The 18228-nt window shown below is 49.0% G+C and overlaps 1 protein-coding gene across 1 annotated transcript in view; it reads right to left on the bottom strand.

Moving 5' to 3' along the window:
* The window catches only part of PLEC (plectin), a 443280-nt gene that overhangs the window by 288714 nt on the left and 136338 nt on the right, over positions 1 to 18228 (bottom strand). The window contains 1 exon segment of the mRNA XM_029592256.1: positions 14541 to 14602. Coding sequence (XP_029448116.1) covers positions 14541 to 14602 — 62 coding nt within the window.

Below are 18228 nucleotides of genomic sequence, written 5' to 3'. Positions count from 1 at the left end.
CCTGGCTTCCCTCGCTCTCATCGTAATGTTCTAACCACTGAGCTCTGCCAACTTTAGACACTCTTCCACTCCACGTTTGGACCTCATCCTCGATACTGCTAAAGCTAATGCCTTGGTCATTAAGCCATTTTAGGTGGAAGCTGCTGCTACTTTGAAAAATGAGTCTGTGGCAGATTTCTTTGATTCTTCCTATTCAGCTTTACAGAAGTTGAAGGATTAGTTCCCTGGAGAGCTGGAAGAGTTTACATTGAATACATAACAGCACAATGAGAATAATTACTGTGCCAGGGTGTTATTCACATTCCTTGTTTGTTTGTTTTTTTTAAAGTTGGTAATAAGCGAGTTACTTTCCATGCCTCTTCAGACTGTGCTTCGAACAGCGATCAAGAGAGATCAGTTCTTTCAATGGTACCTACCGTAGTTATTTTAGGTGCAGACAGGCTCATCGCTCTACGAGGAATTGGCACAAAGGTAATATAGGAGAGTCCCCGAAACCTCTGAACTAATAATGCCATCGACGCCATCACAGTCGTCTCTGCTGGGGACAGCTTTATCATTTATACCTATCCTTGAATCGTGATACTTTTCCATTCAGAGTGCTTTTGTATCTGTTCATTCAAGCTTTATAGAATGGAAGCGGTCCAAAAGGTAACCAGAATGATGTGGGGTCTGCATCAAAAGCCGTATGAGATGAGACTGAAGGATCCTGGGAGGTGTGATACAGACATTTAAATGAGGCATGGGAACCGAGCCGTTCCCAACGGAAGGAAAGCTGTAAAACCAGGGGTCATAATATGAAGCTCTGAGGAGGTGAAGTCAGGAACAACCTCAGGAAAGATTTCTTCCCAGAAAGGCAGGTGGAATGCCTCCTGGTAGAGGAGGTGAAGACGAGAACTGTAACGAAATTCAGAAAGGATAAAAACAGAGAATCCCTGGTGGCTAAAGGATGGAAAGGGAGATAAGGGGTGACCTGTACGCAGCAGCAGTTACTATATTAAGAATAAACAAAGAAAGCTTGTTGGGCAGACTGGATGGATCACGTGGATCTTTTTCTACCATCATTTACCACGTTACATGAAGGCACATCAGTCTTTGGGGGTGGCTGACTTAAATGAATGTCTTAAGATTGGCTTTTTGATCACAAGCTGAAACTGAACCTAGACAAATCTGAGATGCTACGGCAGAGCTCCTATTGTTTCACGGGTAGAGTTACGAGGGCCATACTCAGTCACTGCCCAGATACGGCTAACTTTGGAGGTATGTTCAATAGTTCCAACGCACTACTGAATACAGCCAGCTGTCTTAAAGTTGGCCAAATAACTTTATCCAGCTAACTTTAGGGCAGCTCTCTGGTGCGACCAGACCTAGCCGGATAATTCTGAATATCAGAGTTAGCTGACTACGTAACTCTCCCCAAAACGCCCCTAAGCTATCCGGCTACATTTTAGCCAGAGAGGTGCCCAAATATTCATTTAGCCGGATAACTTCTGAAGATGGACCTGAAAGTGCAGAGTTTGGGGGTCTTCCTAGATCCTTCACTATCTATGCCCTTGTATCTTTCATCTCTCCGAGCCTCCACAACATTGAATCTGTTGATGAAGCAGTTTCTCCTTACACTATACTCTCTTCAGCCTCAGACACTCTTGCCCCTCCTGGAAGGTGCACTAAACCCCAGCCTTGGCTCACCCCTACGATTTGCTCCCTATGCTGCTGGCCTGCTCTGCAGAACGTCTCTTGCTAAAATTCCATGCCGACTTCGCACGTTTCAAATTCATGCTGCTCACCTTCCGGTCTGCTATTGCATTTGCCAAACAGGACTACTACGTCCATCTGACAAACTCTTACATCCAACCCTTGCCGTTTCTTTGCCATACTCAATTCCCTCACGTCTCCTGCACGCTCTGCCCAGACTATGGCTATCTACTTCCATGACATGGTTCACAAAATTAGGCTTGACTTCTCCAGCAGGTCACCTTTACCTGCCTCTCCCCACTTCTTTCCTCTACCCTTCCCCTCTGTCACTTTCTCCTCCTTTCCTGAGGTCACGGTGGAGAAAACTGCTCTTCCCTCTTCCCCCAAACTCACTTGTTCCTCGGAACCCTTCCCCACCCAGTTCCTCAGCTCCATCTCCACTGCAGTCGTCCCCTTCCATCTGGCACATCCTCAACCTATCACTCTCCACTGCTACTGTTCCTGCTGCCTTGAAACAAGATGTGATCAGACCGCGCCTTAAAACCCCCCTCACTGGATCCTGTCTGTCCTGCCAACTATCGTCCCATCTCCCTTCTGCCTCCAAACTACTTGAATGTGCTGTTCACTGCTGCTGTTTTGACTTTCTTACAGCTCAAGACATTCTTGACCTCCTCCAGTCTGGTTTTCACCCTCTACATTCAACTGAAACAGCCCTTACCAAAGTTTCCAATAACCTGTTTATGGCTAAAGCCTAAGGTGAAATTTCACTAGAAATCCAGTCCCAAATCTCACCCTGCTTGTCTGACATTTCCGCCTGGATGTCCCACCATCACCTTAAACTCAACATGGCCAAACAGAGCTCACCTTCCAACCCTCCCAAGCCTACCTCCCCTCTTCCTCCTTTCTCTATTTTTTTTTTTTGGATAACACGGTCATCCTCCCGATAACCCTCGGCCCGTAACCTAGAAGTCATCTTCAACTCCTCTCGCTCCTTCTCTACGCATATCCAAAAAACTGCTAAAACTGTGCCGTTTCTTTCCTTTTAACACTGCCAAAATCTGTCCCCTTCCTTTCTAAACACACTACCAGAACCCTTATCCAATCTCTCATCACCTCCCACTTAGACTATTGCAACCTGCTCCTCACAGGTCTCCCAGCGAGCCATCTCTCTCCGCTGCAATCTGTCTTAAATTCACCTCACTACCTCTCCTCTCTTCTCTATACTCCTTCACGTGCACTCTGCTCATCAGACAAGTCACTCCTATCCGTGCACTTCTCCTCTACTGCCAATTCCAGACTCCATGCTTTCCACCTGCCTACACTATGTGCTTAGAATAGTCTTCCTGAATTGGTGCTTCATGCTCCTCTCTTGCTGTGTTTAAATCCCATCTAAAGACCCAACTTTTTGAGGCTGTTTTTTAAATCTTAGGCCTGATTGGCTACTTTTTCCATTTTATTAAAATGTATTGATCGCCTATCACAAAAAGGTCTAGGCGATTCACAATAAAAACATACACAATGTAATTAAATCATATACATTACGGACAATAAACATAAACAAATATACCATTAGTTTCATAGAAACAATATTGGACTAAAACTTTGTTCAAAAATAGCCCAAACACTGCTTAATAAAGCAAATCATATCCATCTTATAGGATAAGGAAGTCATCTTGTTCAAGACTGCTGGACTTTTTTAAAATACGCTGAAAGCACGGTGAAGCAGGAAATCTTTCAAGAGATGTTTAAATGTTTCAAATTATCTAATTTTAATCTGATTAACTGATTTTCTTTTCCTTTATATCCATTGTATTATTTTATGAAATGACTCACGTCTCTTGTCTTCTATGTTTGCCTTAATAGATTGTAAGCTCTACTGAGCCTGGACTGGTTTTTTTAATGCTTTTTTGTACAGCGCTGCGTATGCCTTGTAGCATTATAGAAATGTTAAGTAGCAGTAGTAGTAGTAGTAGTCTATGTGCAGATATCTCAGGTGGTACATGTGGCATCTTTGTCTTTGCAAATGATACATAAAATTATGTGATTTAAAACCTATCACTCAGGCTCTGGTCTTTAGTGGCATAGACCACTGCACTGAGTTTTATCAAGGAAGGTCGGGCGTTGCATTAAAGCAGCGGTCTTCACTAATTTTTAAGTGTGGACCACTTTGGAGCAAAAGGAGCGAGAAGAGAGCAGACAAATTTTTCTGCGCAGGGCTGTGGCCCAACAACACTATGGACTGGCACTTGCCAATGACATCATGTCTCCACCATGTTCTCTCTTTCTCTTTCAATCCCCTCTATCTTGTGCCTCCATGCTCTCTCTCCAAACTCTGTCTGCGGTCTCTCAAACTCTCCCACCTATCCCCAGCAGTCTCCTCCTCTCTCACTCCCCATAATAGCCTCCTTCTTTCTCAAACCTGCCCCCAGCAGTTGCAGGCTCTCCTTCAACCTCCCCACAACAGCCTCCTTCTCAACTCCCTTCCTCCTCCTTCCCACAGCAGCCTCTCTTAAGCAGTAACTCTCCTAAAATGCTCCCCTTTTAAGAGGTAGCGTAATGCAGATGTGGTCCATCATAGGCTGACCACGGCAGAGGATCTCCAACAGAAGAGGCCACTGACTCCTCGGTTCCTACCTCCTTGCTGTTCTTCAGTTGGTGCAGGCCCATTGAGATGGGCTGTTCAGCTTGGAGAAGAGACGGCTGAGGGGGGATATGATAGAGGTCTTTAAGATCATGAGAGGTCTTGAACGAGTAGATGTGACTCGGTTATTTACTCTTTTGGATAGTAGAAAGACTAGGGGGCACTCCATGAAGTTAGCATGGGGCACATTTAAAACTAATCGGAGAAAGTTCTTTTTTACTCAACGCACAATTAAACTCTGGAATTTGTTGCCAGAGGATGTGGTTAGTGCAGTTAGTATAGCTGTGTTTAAAAAAGGATTGGATAAGTTCTTGGAGGAGAAGTCCATTACCTGCTATTAAGTTCACTTAGAGAATAGCCACTGCCATTAGCAATGGTTACATGGAATAGACTTAGTTTTTGGGTACTTGCCAGGTTCTTATGGCCTGGTTTGGCCACTGTTGGAAACAGGATGCTGGGCTTGATGGACCCTTGGTCTGACCCAGTATGGCATGTTCTTATGTTCTTAAATCCCTCATGTTATTACTTAATTAAATAGTTGAGAAGAATCGAGCCTTGCTTGGTCGGATAACATCATGTGTCTTTGCGTCAGAACCCTGCGGCAGTGCAGTCATTACATCACATGGCACCAACCAATAGCAAGCCAGCACTAACAATGCCGGAAGACATCACAAAGTGCGCCAGCGTCACTGGTATGGCTGAACATATGACAACACCAAAAAGGGGATCCACTTTATAAGGATAGCAACACGCTACAGAGTGCATCCTAGCAGAGTAAATGGCCCATCCAATCTGCCCATTAGTGACTGCTCCACTTAGGGCAGATATGCTTAGAAATGTACGCATGGGACCAGACACCCACTCGCCCTCTGGGTCTTTTAGGGTCGTAACTACCGCTCTGTGCAGGCTGCCCCATGCCCTCCAGGAAGCACCATGCCGTCATAGCGCTGCTATTTTAGGCTACATTTGCCACTCCATGCTGGTTACCAGAGTATTTTATTACTACTCTCTTGCCACCAGGAAACCTCTGTGCTACCAGGGATCCCATGCTTTTTTAGACTCAACCACCTCCACCAGAAGGGCATTCCAAGCATCCTCTACTCTCTCCGTGAAAAAATATTTCCTGAAATTGTTCCCGAGTCTACCCCCTTGCACCTTCACATCATGGAGTTCTACAGCTACCTTTCCACTGAAAAGGGTTTGTTTTCAGGTGTTTAAATGTCTGTATTATATTCCCCCATCTCCGGTCTCTTCTAGGGCTTATATATTGAGATCCCGCAGCCTCAGATCACAGGCCTTCCTGTACAAACCCTGCACCATTTTGTGTTTCCTTTCTCTGGACCGTCTCCAGCCTGTCTCTATCCTTTCTGAGATAGCGGCCTCCAGAGCTGAACACAATATTCTAGGTGGGGCCTCATCAATGACCCGTGAAGAGGAATCATCTTTTCTTTTTTTTTTCTACTAATTCGTGCCTCTCCCCGTGTATCCAAGCAACCTCCTGGCTCTGGCCATGGCCTTTTCGCACTGCTTTGCTACCTTGAGATTATCAGACACCATCACCCCAAGGTCTCTCTCCCCAGGCTAATCAGTTTATTGGATGAGCCTCCCATGCAGGACAGTGTGAAAAGCTTTGCAGAAATTCAAGTAAACCACTGTCCAGTGCAAATTCTCTCTCTAATTCTCCAGCCACCCAACCAAAGAAATCATCAATGAGATTTGTCTGACGTGATCTGCTTGTGGAAAAACCATGCTATTTTGGATCCTGCAATCCACAAGACTGGAGCGAGCCCACTATCATGAATAATATGTATTTAGTTTCCCCAGTTCCATCGTTCGTGCCATGCAATTGGTACAAAATGCGGCTGCTCGCATCTCTCCCATTTGGGTTAAACTTCACTGGCTTCCCATAATTTGGCGGATTAAATTTCAAACAATTACGCTGTGCTATAAAGGAGTTTGTGGTCTAGCACCTCCTACTTTAAATGCAGCTTTAAAGTTATATCAGCCCGTTAGGAGTTTGCGGTCCGAGTCTCGTTAGTTGCTCTGTGTTCCATCATTTAAGGCAATTAGGCCGGATGAATTCAGAGAGCACCCATTTTATGGTCAAGGGCCAACGATCTGGACTACTCTTCCGGATATTGTCAAAGCAGATCCGTCTTTATTGAACTTCAGAAAACTTGTCAGGTCATTCTTTTTTGAGCTCAGGTGAGATTATGTATGCACCTTGGTTTCTGTAATATACAGTTGTATATATACAGTTGTACAGTCTTGTATTTATGATTTTAATGTTTTTAAGAGAATCAGGTTGAGGTTGAGACAGATTATGTAATTGATTAAAAAAAAATTTTTTAGCGACAGAATTAATTTTAAATAAATAAATTGGTATTTTTTGTAGAGGAGCAAGGGAAGACATTTGTATACTTGTCTAATGCTTTATTAATATCTGTGATTTTAAGATTTTGAACACTTGCATTCACCCCAGGTCACTGCCATCTTTCCTCGTGCCCGAGGCCGCCCCCTAGCGAGTGTGTGCACACCTCACACATCCTGTTAAGAAGGCTTCACGGAGGGAATCAGGAGAATGGCACCAAAGCAATCTCAGAAGCAGCCCATTTTGGATTCCAGATACATCAGGGGAAAACTGTATTAACTCATCTCCTGGAAGGGGTTCGGCCCTGGAGAGAATACCAGGGAGCCTAAGGCCAGAGGCCTGGGAAGGGGGCTTAGCAGGGAGGGTACTGTAATGTTCGGCCAGTTCTGGGTCAACCCCACAACCTAGACACACGCAACCCAGGATGCTACCATGCACCCTTCCACCCAAGGTCATCTCTAAGTGCATGTATGCACACCACACACAATGTGAAGAAGGTCTTGTGGCAGGAATGAGGGGAATGGCACCTTCTGAGGATGTGAGCACAGTGGCATATTTAAACCCTCACTGTGTTCTCAGCTGGTGCCTTCGCAAGAGGTTCTCCTGCCTGCTTCTGACCTGCAGTATCAGTTGCCATCTTGCCCAGCCTTGCCTTGTTTTGCCTTTCCTTCCTGCTTGCCTCCAAGTCCAGCTCCTCTCCTCCCTGCTCCTTTCCAATCCACATCTCGTCTGTCCTTGTCCTTCTTGTCTCGGTGCTGTCTTGTCTGTGCTTGTGCTCGTCTTCCCTGTCTAGTCCCTCTCTGATCGATTCTTGGATTCTGACCCTGCTTGATCTCCGCCTGCCCAAACCTTGACCTCTTCCTTGACACTGCCTTCTCCATTCGCCTTGGCACCGTTGCCCAAGTCCTGCTGGCTCCCAGCAACCCAAGGGCTCAAAATGCAGGCAAAAGGGGTTGGTATAGGTGAGCCCGGCCCTCGTCCCTGAGCATGTCCTCCTGCTGTCAGCGTAGGCCGAGTGGGGTTAACCTGCTAGACTACATCAACCAATGCAGAGCATAAGGACACACACTCCATGACAGTATCGGGGTTTAAAAAAAGGTTTGGACAAGTTTCTGGAGGAAAAATGGAGAACTTGCTTACCTGATAATTTTGTTTTCCTTAGTGTAGACAGATGGACTCAGGACCAATGGGTTATGTGCTCCCCTGCCAGCAGATGGAGACAGAATCAGGTTTCAAAGCTGACATCACCTTAGATACATCCCTGTAGTGACCTCAGCCATTCAGTAATCTCTTCAAAAGCCACTGTGGACATACTATTGAAAAACCTGAATAAATTTGAATACAACCTAATAGCTCAATTAAAAACTTGATTAAAAACTGGTAACCGTAATTGTACTCAACCAAACATAAGCGCTGAATCCCAGCAATATTATAGATGCTCTGATCTAGGGATAGGGCAGCGGCTTACCCATAACCTCTTGGAATCGAGATTCACCCCATGGACGATTCCTTGGTACCGTTCATGGGCAGCCGTGGGCGGGATGATGCTGAGTCCATCTGTTCACGCTTAGGAAAACAAAATTATCAGGTAAGTAATTTCTCCAGTTCCTAGCGTGTAGCCAGATGGATTCAGGACCAATGGGATGTACAAAAGCTACTCCCATACGGGGCGGGAGGCTGCCCTCGGTCCAGTTAGCACCAACCTGGCAAAGGCTGTGTCCTCTCGGGCCTGCACATCCAGGCCTGAGAGAAGGTGTGCAAGGAAGACCACGTCGCTGCTCGGCAGAGGTCGACGGGAGACAGTAGTTTAGCTTCCGCCCAGGATACTGCCTCGGTGTAGTGGAATGGGCTTTAACCTGAAGGGGTAAAGGCTTCCCTGCCTCTACATAAGCTCCCATGATCACTTCCTTAATCCAGCGAGCTATGGTAGCTCGTGAAGCTGCTTCGCCTCGTCTCCTTCCGCCATGAAGAACAAACAAGTGGTCCGTCTTGCGCACCGGTTCTGAACGTTCCAGGACTGTACTAAAAGCCTACTGACGTTTAAGTGGCGTAGAAGGCGGCAGTTTTATGTGTCCTTGCGTCTATCCAGGGACGGTAAGGAAATGGACTGGTTCAGGTGAAACTCCGAGATTACCTTTGGCAAGAAGGAAGGAATGTTGCGAAGCTGTAAAGTTCCTGGAGTCAACCGGAGGAACGGCTCCCGACATGACAGCACCTATAGTTCAGAGATGCACCGAGCCGAGCATATCGCCACCAAGAATACAGTCTTCAGCACTAACAGGCGTAGAGATAGACTGCACAGTGGCCGAAGGAAAGGCCCTGCTAAAAAATCCAATATTAGGTTGAGGTTCCATAGGCAGACCAGCCACTTTAAGGGTGGTTGGAGGTGTTTAACCCCTTTTAGGAAACAGGCCAAGTCCAGATGCATCGACAGGTGGGCTCCGTTCATCTCGCCCCTGAAACAGGAGAGAGCCACCACCTGGATCGTCAAGGACTTGAGGGACAACCCTTTCTTCAGGCCATCCTGTAAAAATTCCAGAATCATGGGGATCTTGGTCGTCCGAGGGGGCACCCGCATTCTCGCACCAGGCCTCAAATATTCTCCAGATCCGCAAGTACGCCAAGGACATTGAGAACTTCTGCGCATGGAGCAAGGTGGCAATTACTGCTGCCGAATATCCATGCTTCATCAGGTGAGCCCTCTCAAGGCCAGACCATAAGACAAAACCGAGTTGGGTCCTCATCAAGGATCGGACATTGATGGAGAAGGTCCCTGTGCGGGGGGAGGCATATGGGCTCTCCACCTTCGCATATCTGCATACCACGGGCGCCTGGGCCAATCCTGGGTCACCAGAAGGACTAATCCTCTGTGGCATTCGATCTTGCGAATGACTTGCCCAGCAGAGGCCATGGGAGGAAGGTGTACAGCAAGTTCTCCTCTGGCCAGGTCTGGACAAGGGCATCGATCCCTTGGCAGCGCTGATCTCTTGTGTGACTGAAGAATCGGGGGACCTTCTCCTTGTGAGATGTGGCAAGTAGGTCAATGGAAGGGAGGCCCCAGCAATTTACTAGGAGCTGGAAGGCTCCAATTGACAACGCCTGTTCCCCTGGATCCAGACTCTCCCTGCTGAGAAAGTCTGCTCTGATGTTGTCTTTTCCTGTGACGTGGAAGGCCAAGATCCCTTGTAGATTTAACTTCGCCCATTCCATAAGGGGGTGTATTTCCAGAGATACTTGGTGGCTTTTGGTTCCTCCCTGGTGGTTGATGTAGGCTACTGTTGTTGCATTGTCTGACATCACGCAGACTGCATGGCCCTGAGTCTGTGGCTGAATTGCAGACATGCTAATCTGCCAGTTCGGGCTTCCAGGCGGTTTATATTCCAGTGCACTTCTTCCTTGGTCCATCACCCCTGGGTTGTCAATTCCTGACAGTGAGCTCCCCACCCTCGGAGAGTCACATCAGTCATGAGGACTAGCCCGTTTGGTGGGGACAAGCTTACACCCTTGCTTGGAGCCAAGAACATACATCCATCGGTAAGTGGAGACAAATCGAGTAGTCTTGAGACAGTGGGTTCCAACATGACGGCAGGAAGCGTTGGAGAGCCGCATGTGTGCCCTCGCCCACGGTACTACCTCCAGGGTTGATGCCATCAGGCTGACGACATGGAGATAGCTCCACCCCCTGGGGCACATTGTGTTTGTCAACTGCCGTACGTGGCACATCAGTTTCCTTATCCTTGAGGGAAGGAGGAAGACTTTGTTCTGCTTGGTGTCGAACCAGACTCCCAGGTACTCTAAGGACTGGGAGGGCATGAGACTGCACTTCTCCATGTTCATTACCCAACCAAGTTCCTGAAGCAGGGACCTGACCCTGCTGATCACTTGGAGGCTCTCTTCCAATGACTTTGCCCAGATCAGCTAGTCATTTAAGTAAGGGTGCACCAGGATCCCTTCTTTCCTCACTGCCTCCGCCACGACCACCATTAATTTTGGAGAATGTTCTGGGGGCAGTTGCCAGGCCAAAGGGCAATACCCGGAACTGATAATGGCGGCCCACTACCACAAAGCATAGGAAACTCTCCCAGTTGTACGGCCATTATGACAGAGTGAAGAGTTTCCATGCGGAAGTGAATTATCAGCAGAGGATGACTGACGCTCTTGAGATCCAGGATGGGGCGAAACGAACCCACCTTCTTGGGTACGATGAAATAGATGGAATAACGCCCCATATTTTCCTGGGGTGTAGGTACCAGAGTTATAGCCCTCAAACTGAGGAGCCTTATCAACGTAGATTTCACTGCCACTTTCTTGTGCTGGGAGTGGCAAGGCGACATCATGAACATGTCCCGAGGGATGCTGCAAAATTCCAGAGCATATCCTTCTCGTATGATATCCAGTACCCATTTGTCTGACGTGATCTCGGCCCACCTCTGATAGAAGAGGGATAATCGACCCCCTATCTCCTCACCCCATGGATAGGTCGGCAAAATGTCATTGGGAATTTCGGGCCGAACCAGAGCCTGAACCAGTCCCTCTTTTAGGTTGTCAGCTCCGAAAGGACTGAGACCGTCCCAAGGGCAAAGATGTCTGAAATGACAAGTTTCTGTAGGGCCGAAAGCGCTGGGAGCCCCTTGTCCAATCCCTCATAGGTGAGGGGCACTGCGACCTCTTTTCCTTATCTTCCGGTAGCCGAGGCACTGGAGATTCACCCCACTTATTGGCTAGCTTTTCCAATTCGCTTCCGAATAGGCGGGATCCCTTAAAGGGCATCTTTGTGAGGTTTGCCTTAGAGGTCATGTCTGTTAACTAATTTCACGGCCATAGTTGTCTTTCGTCCACCAAAACTGAGGCCACTCCGCTGGCTGAGGTACAGATTAGGTCAGAGCTTGCATCCGCTAGAAAGGCTGTGGCGGGCTCCATCGCCTCTCTGGAATGTGCCCCTCAGCCATCTGCCTCTCTCAAGAGAAGCAGGCACAGGAAGCAATCTGAAGTGCTATTGATGTCACGTTGAAGGCTTACTTAAGGATGGACGCCAACCACCTATCATTACACATCCTTCAAGGCCGCTCCTCCCTCCATTGGGATGGTTTTCAATTCGAAACAGCACAGAGCAGGGCGTCCACTTTGGGAAAACGCAGGCATTCTCTGGCTGTCAGGTCCAGAGGGTCCAGGGCCTCCAATGCCTGACCTCCTTTAAAGCTGGTTTCCGGGGCATCCCATTCCAGGTCAATCAATTCCTGGATGCCTTCCAGCATCGGAAAATAGCAAGAGGCTTTCTGTAGAGACATCAGGATGGGATTCTACTTTGGTTCTTCCATAGGGTCCGAGCCGGGGACTCCCAGAGTTTTCAGGGTCTGGAAAATCAGGGCCAGCAATTCATCTCTGTGGAAAAAACCATAACATGGTCCAGTATGGCTTCAAGCCTGGAGGGATTTCCCCATCCTCCAACAAGTCTGCATCCCCTTCGTCGTCCGTGGTGTCCAGGCCCCTTATCAGGGATACACTTGGTGAAGCCTTCCCGGCTGGGGCTTGGTCTGGGCCCGGGCAGAAGCAGACTGTGCCTCCACAAAGGATTGAAGGCCTTGAAAAAAACTCTAACCAAGAAAAGGCCACCGGGTCCATGCCTAAGCCCAGGGAGAACTGGGGTAGGCGCCACAGAATTGCCCTCTCACAAGGCGGATGCAGCCTCGGGATTACTTAGATCCGGGGTGCCCCTGGATACGATTGTGGCTGACCCATCTTCCGAATGGGCGGGACCGGGCTTGGAGAAGTTCTGGTCCAGCCTTCCCTGGGCCTCTTCACAGTGCTGACGCAGGAAGGATTCCAGGTCCGACTGGGTAGCCCTAATAGGGCAGGCAGCATAATAAACAGTAACTTGTGCGGTCAGCCGGCACTCGAATCGGGCGTACGCAGATCCAATGCACTGAAATGTAAGCGCCCTTAAGTGCGAGCGTACGCGTGCGCTTGTGTGTGAAGATATGCGTGCGCGGGTGAGCGAAGGTATGCGCACGTTAGGCTCGCGACAGGGCCGACCCGCACCGCACGTACCAACGGTCTATGGGGGGAAAATGGCGCCACGCAACACTGTGCACAAGATGGTGCCGCCGCGGTCTGCCACGTGGCGTGCCCACCGAGCCTGAAGCGGGGCCTGGCCCATCGGGGGGGGGCCGCTCAACCTGCTTGGAAACCCCCTTCCCTTGCCCTAATGGGATCTGGCCGTCACCGCTGTGCTCGGCTTCCTGCTCCCGCTGCCTTTCAGCTGCTTCAGCAAGCAAAGTCCACGCCGGGAACCGGCTGCCGGACGGACCAAGGCCCATCTCGGAGGGATCTCGGAAATCGCCTCAGGAATTCTCAGGCTGGGGGAGGGACCTTTTAGGTATCACCGCAGGAGAGCAGGGCTGGAGCTCTCTTCAATTTAAAGGGTGAATTTTCGTTCTTCTAATTAGTACCGCAATCCCGCTCAACCACCAGTGCTGGCGTGGGGACAGCACGGGCACATCGCGCAGGAGGCGGAGAGATACTGAAGGGCCGAGGTCACTGCAGGGGTGTATCTAAGGTGACGTCAGCTTTGAAACCTGACTCCGTCTCCATCCGCTGGCAGGGGAGCACGTAACCCATTGGTCCTGACTCCATGCTAGGAAATCCATAAACCTTTATTAAAGGTGGACTTGGGGAAATCCACTGATTATCCCTGGGATAAGGAGCATGGACTCTTATCAACCTTTTGGGATCCTGCCCGGTGCTTGTGACTCGGGTTGGCCACTGTTGGAAACAGGGTATTGGGCTTCATGGACCCTTGGTCTGACGCAGTATGGCAAGTGTTATCCTTTCCTTCAGTACAGTCTCCAATTTTACCGCCACTGAGGAAAGGCTAACTGGCCTGTTTCCAAGCTTTTCTCTTACCACTTCTCCGAAGAGAGCCCACATCTGCCCTTCTCTCCAGTCCCACACCTGCGTGCAGAGATCCTACTGAACAAGTCTTGCAGAGCTCCCTCAGTATCCTAGGGTGCAGCCCATCCGGCCCTATGGCCATGTCCACTTTCAGTTTCTCTAACTGTACACAACCTCTCTTCTGTAAATGCTGCTGTATCTGTCCTGCTCTCAAATGTATCATCTGTGGACAACTAATAGTTGTTCTCCCATCCTCTTCTTTAGTGAAAAACAAACAGAAGTATTTATTTAAACACATCTCATCCCCACATATTGCTATTTGTTTCCTTTTGGGCTGTGTAATGCTAGCAAACGTGGCTAACAGTTAGGTCAAATGTGCTTCCTTATAGCCGCTGAAGGGAATCTGTGTCCATCCCGGGGGGGGGGTGTTTCCTTCTGCTCTGAAGGAAAACCAAAAAGCCTGTGGCCACCACTAGACCAGGAATATTGAAGAACTGGAAATATCTGTAATCAAACCCATCTGCTGACATTTCGGGCTTGTAGAAGAGACCCTCATATTGCAGACCTGATTAAGGTCCTCTGTCATGATTCAGTATTAGGTTTTGGATGTGCTTGGCCGTTCTTTAATCAGAGTAACTTCAGACTCCTTCATTAACCCTGCGATCCACTGTACTTGCATGGACACACTGTTAAATTTGTCCTTCAAATCTCACCGTCACCTCTCCTATATAACACCCCATTTGCTCCCCCCTCCCATTCCTGCTCGAATGATCTCTCCCCCACCCCCCCTCCCCGTGACATCCATTATACGTCTCCGGTATGCGCTATACAAATAATCGTAAAACATCTCCCAATCCTATTCCCTCCAGGGTCTCTCCCACAGCATCCTCCTCGCCCTCTTCAGTGACATCTCTCAACCCCCCCTCCCCTCAACTCTCCTCTCACCTTGATGAGGTGCTTATTGACCCATTTGGTGAAGGTTTTCTTCTGCACTCGGTCCCGTTCATCTGGAAGAGAAGAGAGAGGTCCAGTTTAGACTATTATCCTAGCATCACAGACACTCTTTCTAAGGCGTGGCCCTCTCGGGCAGCATTCCTATCTAATCCGTGGCACGTCATTTGTGGCTCTCAGGGGCCCAGGCATGTACAGTATCTAATCCGTGGCACGTCATTTGTGGCTCTCAGGGGCCCAGGCATGTACAGTATCTAATCCGTGGCACGTCATTTGTGGCTCTCAGGGGCCCAGGCATGCACAGTATCTAATCCGTGGCACGTCATTTGTGGCTCTCAGGGGCCCAGGCATGTACAGTATCTAATCCGTAGCACTCAGGGGCCCAGGCACTGCTGAGAGTTTCCTCTGCCGTCCCTAACACTTTCCCCAAGAGTTTCTCAATTGCTACTGCAAAACCAAAAGAGAAAACCAGAAGACAGACAAGAGCCCCAGGGCCCACGCTAAGCACCTTCTCCCTCCCCCACCCCTGCAGGCAGATGTCCAACCCGCCAACCACAGACTTCACAGTGGGACAGGAAAGCGGGAGCTGCCACATCTGGAGAGGAAGACTGACTCAGACGGCAGGGATAGTGGAGACGGCTCCTGTGAGTGATTCAGCTCTCAAGCACTCTACTGCACCTTCCACAGCAACCCAGGGTCTCCTCCCTCCTCCCTCCTCTCCCTGCTTCTTCTGGCTTAATTGACCTATTGTGAGCATACGAGTTCTCTCTTTTACTAACCTGTCCATTCTCCATCTCTTCATCCCTCTCATCCATTCATTCACTGTCTCTCTCTGCCTACCGCACTCACTATCCCCTTTTGCTTACAAAACAATTTCTCTCTCTCTCTCATTCATTCTCCCTCTCTCCCTTCCCACATCCATAGTCTCACGGAAGAAATCTGCTGAGAATCATGAAAAAAAGTGGGCCGAGGCTTTTGGAAAGCAGACAGTGTCTATAATCCTGCGGGCTGCGGGGTTTGGCCGTTTGCAGCCCTGTTCATGTGCTGGCTCCCTTCATTCCCTCGCAGCCCCAACACCAGGAAGAGCTGGAGACCCCTCTGCACGTTTCCGAAAGCCGAAGGCTACCCTCTCCCACCACCCACCCATCTCCCAAAGGCTTCAAGACTAGTAAAGGGATTTCACACCAGATGCCGCAGCTGAGGCTGCTGGATACCAAGGCTGCTAGCCAAGTCCTCATGGAGAAATCAGAGCAAGGCTCGGGATGCAGTAGCCAGTGGTTGGAAATGGAAAGATACACAAGTTATTAGTACTGTGGAATGAGCTTCAGTCACATGGGGCGAACCGCAAATCGGATCCAGATGCCCAAGAATCGTAAATCGTGAACCTGGACAGACTTCACAGAGCTCCTTTATTCTTGATCACCTTCAGAAGCCACTTAACCTCCACGCGCGAACGTTAAGGCTCCGCTGGTTTACCGCACATTGCGCACTGAGTACGCAAACTGTTTTTTTTTCACACGACTATCACCTGCCCCCCTTCCCTCTACCAGTCTTACTCCTGGCTCTCCTGTCCTTTTTCCATCCCCAGCACACGGGCCGATGCAGTAAAGTGCGCTCAGGCTGAGCGAACTGTCAGCCCCCGTTTGGCCGCGCGTTTTCCACGCGCTATTTTTACCCCTTATACAGTAAGGGGTAATAGCGCGTGGAAAACACGCGGCGAACCCCCCCGGAAACTAATAGCGCATTCAGCATGCAAATGCACGTTGATGGCCCTATTAATTATTCCCGCGCGATACAGAAAGTAAAATGTGCAGCCAAGGTGCACATTTTACTTTCAGAAATTTCGGCCAGCTCCAGGAAAGTGTACAGAAAAGCAGAAAAAACAACTGCTTTTCTGTACACCCTCCGACTTAATATCATAGCGATATTAAGTCGGAGGCCCCCAAAATTAAAAAGAATCAAAAAATAAACAACTAAATAAATAGAAATCTGCCCACGGGTTGGAAGACGGACCTTCAATTTTGCCGGCGTCCATTTTACGAACCCGTGGCTGTCAGCGGGTTCGAGAACAGACGCCGGTAAAATCGAGCGTCGGCTGTCAAACCCGCCGACAGCCGCCGCTCCCGTCAAAAAGGAGGCGCTAGGGACGCGCTAGTGTCCCTAGCGCCTCCTTTTACCGCGGGCCCTAATTTGCATACGGGCCGATACTGAATCGCGCGCCCAGGACACCGGCCTGTGCGAGCGTCGGGAGAGCTGGCGCTCGCCGGCTCTCCCGTGACTTTTTACCGTCTCGGCCCCGATAGTCCCACACCGTTTCTCCACTCTGCAGCCAGGGACTCAGCCTCACACATTGTTTCTCAGAATGCAGAGAGATACAGAGACCTTGACTCTGGTCTGCTATGCACCTTACTCACCTGGATAGGTAAGTGAGAAACCTAAGTAAGCCCTTGAATGCCTAGGCTCATCCGCTGACCACACCCTCTCCTCTGTGCCACAGGTTAATGCATCACTTTATGGCATCCACCTCTGGCTCACATTCCAGGGATCCTTATCATTGCTGGGTGTGGGAAATCCAGAGCCTTGGGGGAGGGATCGCATGTGGAAGACAATCTCTCTCCTCTCCTCCACCAAAAAGGCACCTTACCCGCGCAGGAAGCCAAAGTTTAAGGCCAGAGATGCACTTCTCCTTAAACTCTCTCTTGAAGGTTCTCTCCACGAAAATATCAACTACAAATTGTGAGCTCAATTCACATGGGTTATCATGCGGGACTCTCACGGGTGCTTATGGTTCAAGGCTCTCCACAGATGCCTCGGTTCGTGCAAGCTGGGACATTGTACAGGAGCCTCAGTTCACGTGTGCTCTGAGCTGGGACACTCTAGAGAACCCCCCATCTCGTGCACGGTACGAACCAGGGCCGTGCATGGGAAATTCAGCTGTAATGTGGATACCCAGCTTCGGAATAGCAAGGAATATTTCCCCTTTTGCCTAGAAGCTGTGAGCGTTCTCTCTGCAGCACTCTCACTTTTGACTGCCCTAACGAGCAGGATCTAGAGCTGGTAACGTTACCCCGGTTCCCCACCTAATGCTGTAATTATCATTTATATGACATCTAAACCGGAGCACTTCGCAACAAATCATAAACAAGTACGATAAGTCCCTGTATCAGAGAACTTACAGTCAAACAGGCCGATGCAATATAGCGCGCTCAGCCGAGGGCACCGCTTTACACGCGTGTCCAAAACCCCTTATGCAGTAAAGGGGGTTAAGCACATCCAAATGCACGTCCGCATCAGCTCATCGCGTGTAAATTCATCTTGATGAGGCTAGTCACTATTACCTACCTATGCAAAGAAAAAAAAAGTGCGCCTGACACGCTCATTTTTACTTTCAAAATTAACGCCTGCCCCGGAACACGCGTCAAGTCTCAAGGAGCTCCAAAATACTGCTTTTCTTTAGTTCTTCTGATTTAATATTGGAGGAACCGAAAAAAGGAGTAAAGTCGCTGGCGGCCAGGTTAGGAAAACGGATGATCTGTATGACATTCCTGGAGAGATATTAGTATTTAGAAGCAATATAGCATTCTCTTACTAAGTTACTTCCACCATTCCTAAGCCAAATAAAATGATGGCACTGCTGTGGTTATCAAGCCACTCCTATTCCCCTACAGGTATCGTAAAATAT

The sequence above is a fragment of the Rhinatrema bivittatum genome, chromosome 2 (assembly GCF_901001135.1).
Source record: "Rhinatrema bivittatum chromosome 2, aRhiBiv1.1, whole genome shotgun sequence".
NCBI classification, from domain to species: Eukaryota; Metazoa; Chordata; class Amphibia; order Gymnophiona; family Rhinatrematidae; genus Rhinatrema; species Rhinatrema bivittatum.
This window is presented reverse-complemented; position numbering and strand designations above follow the sequence as displayed.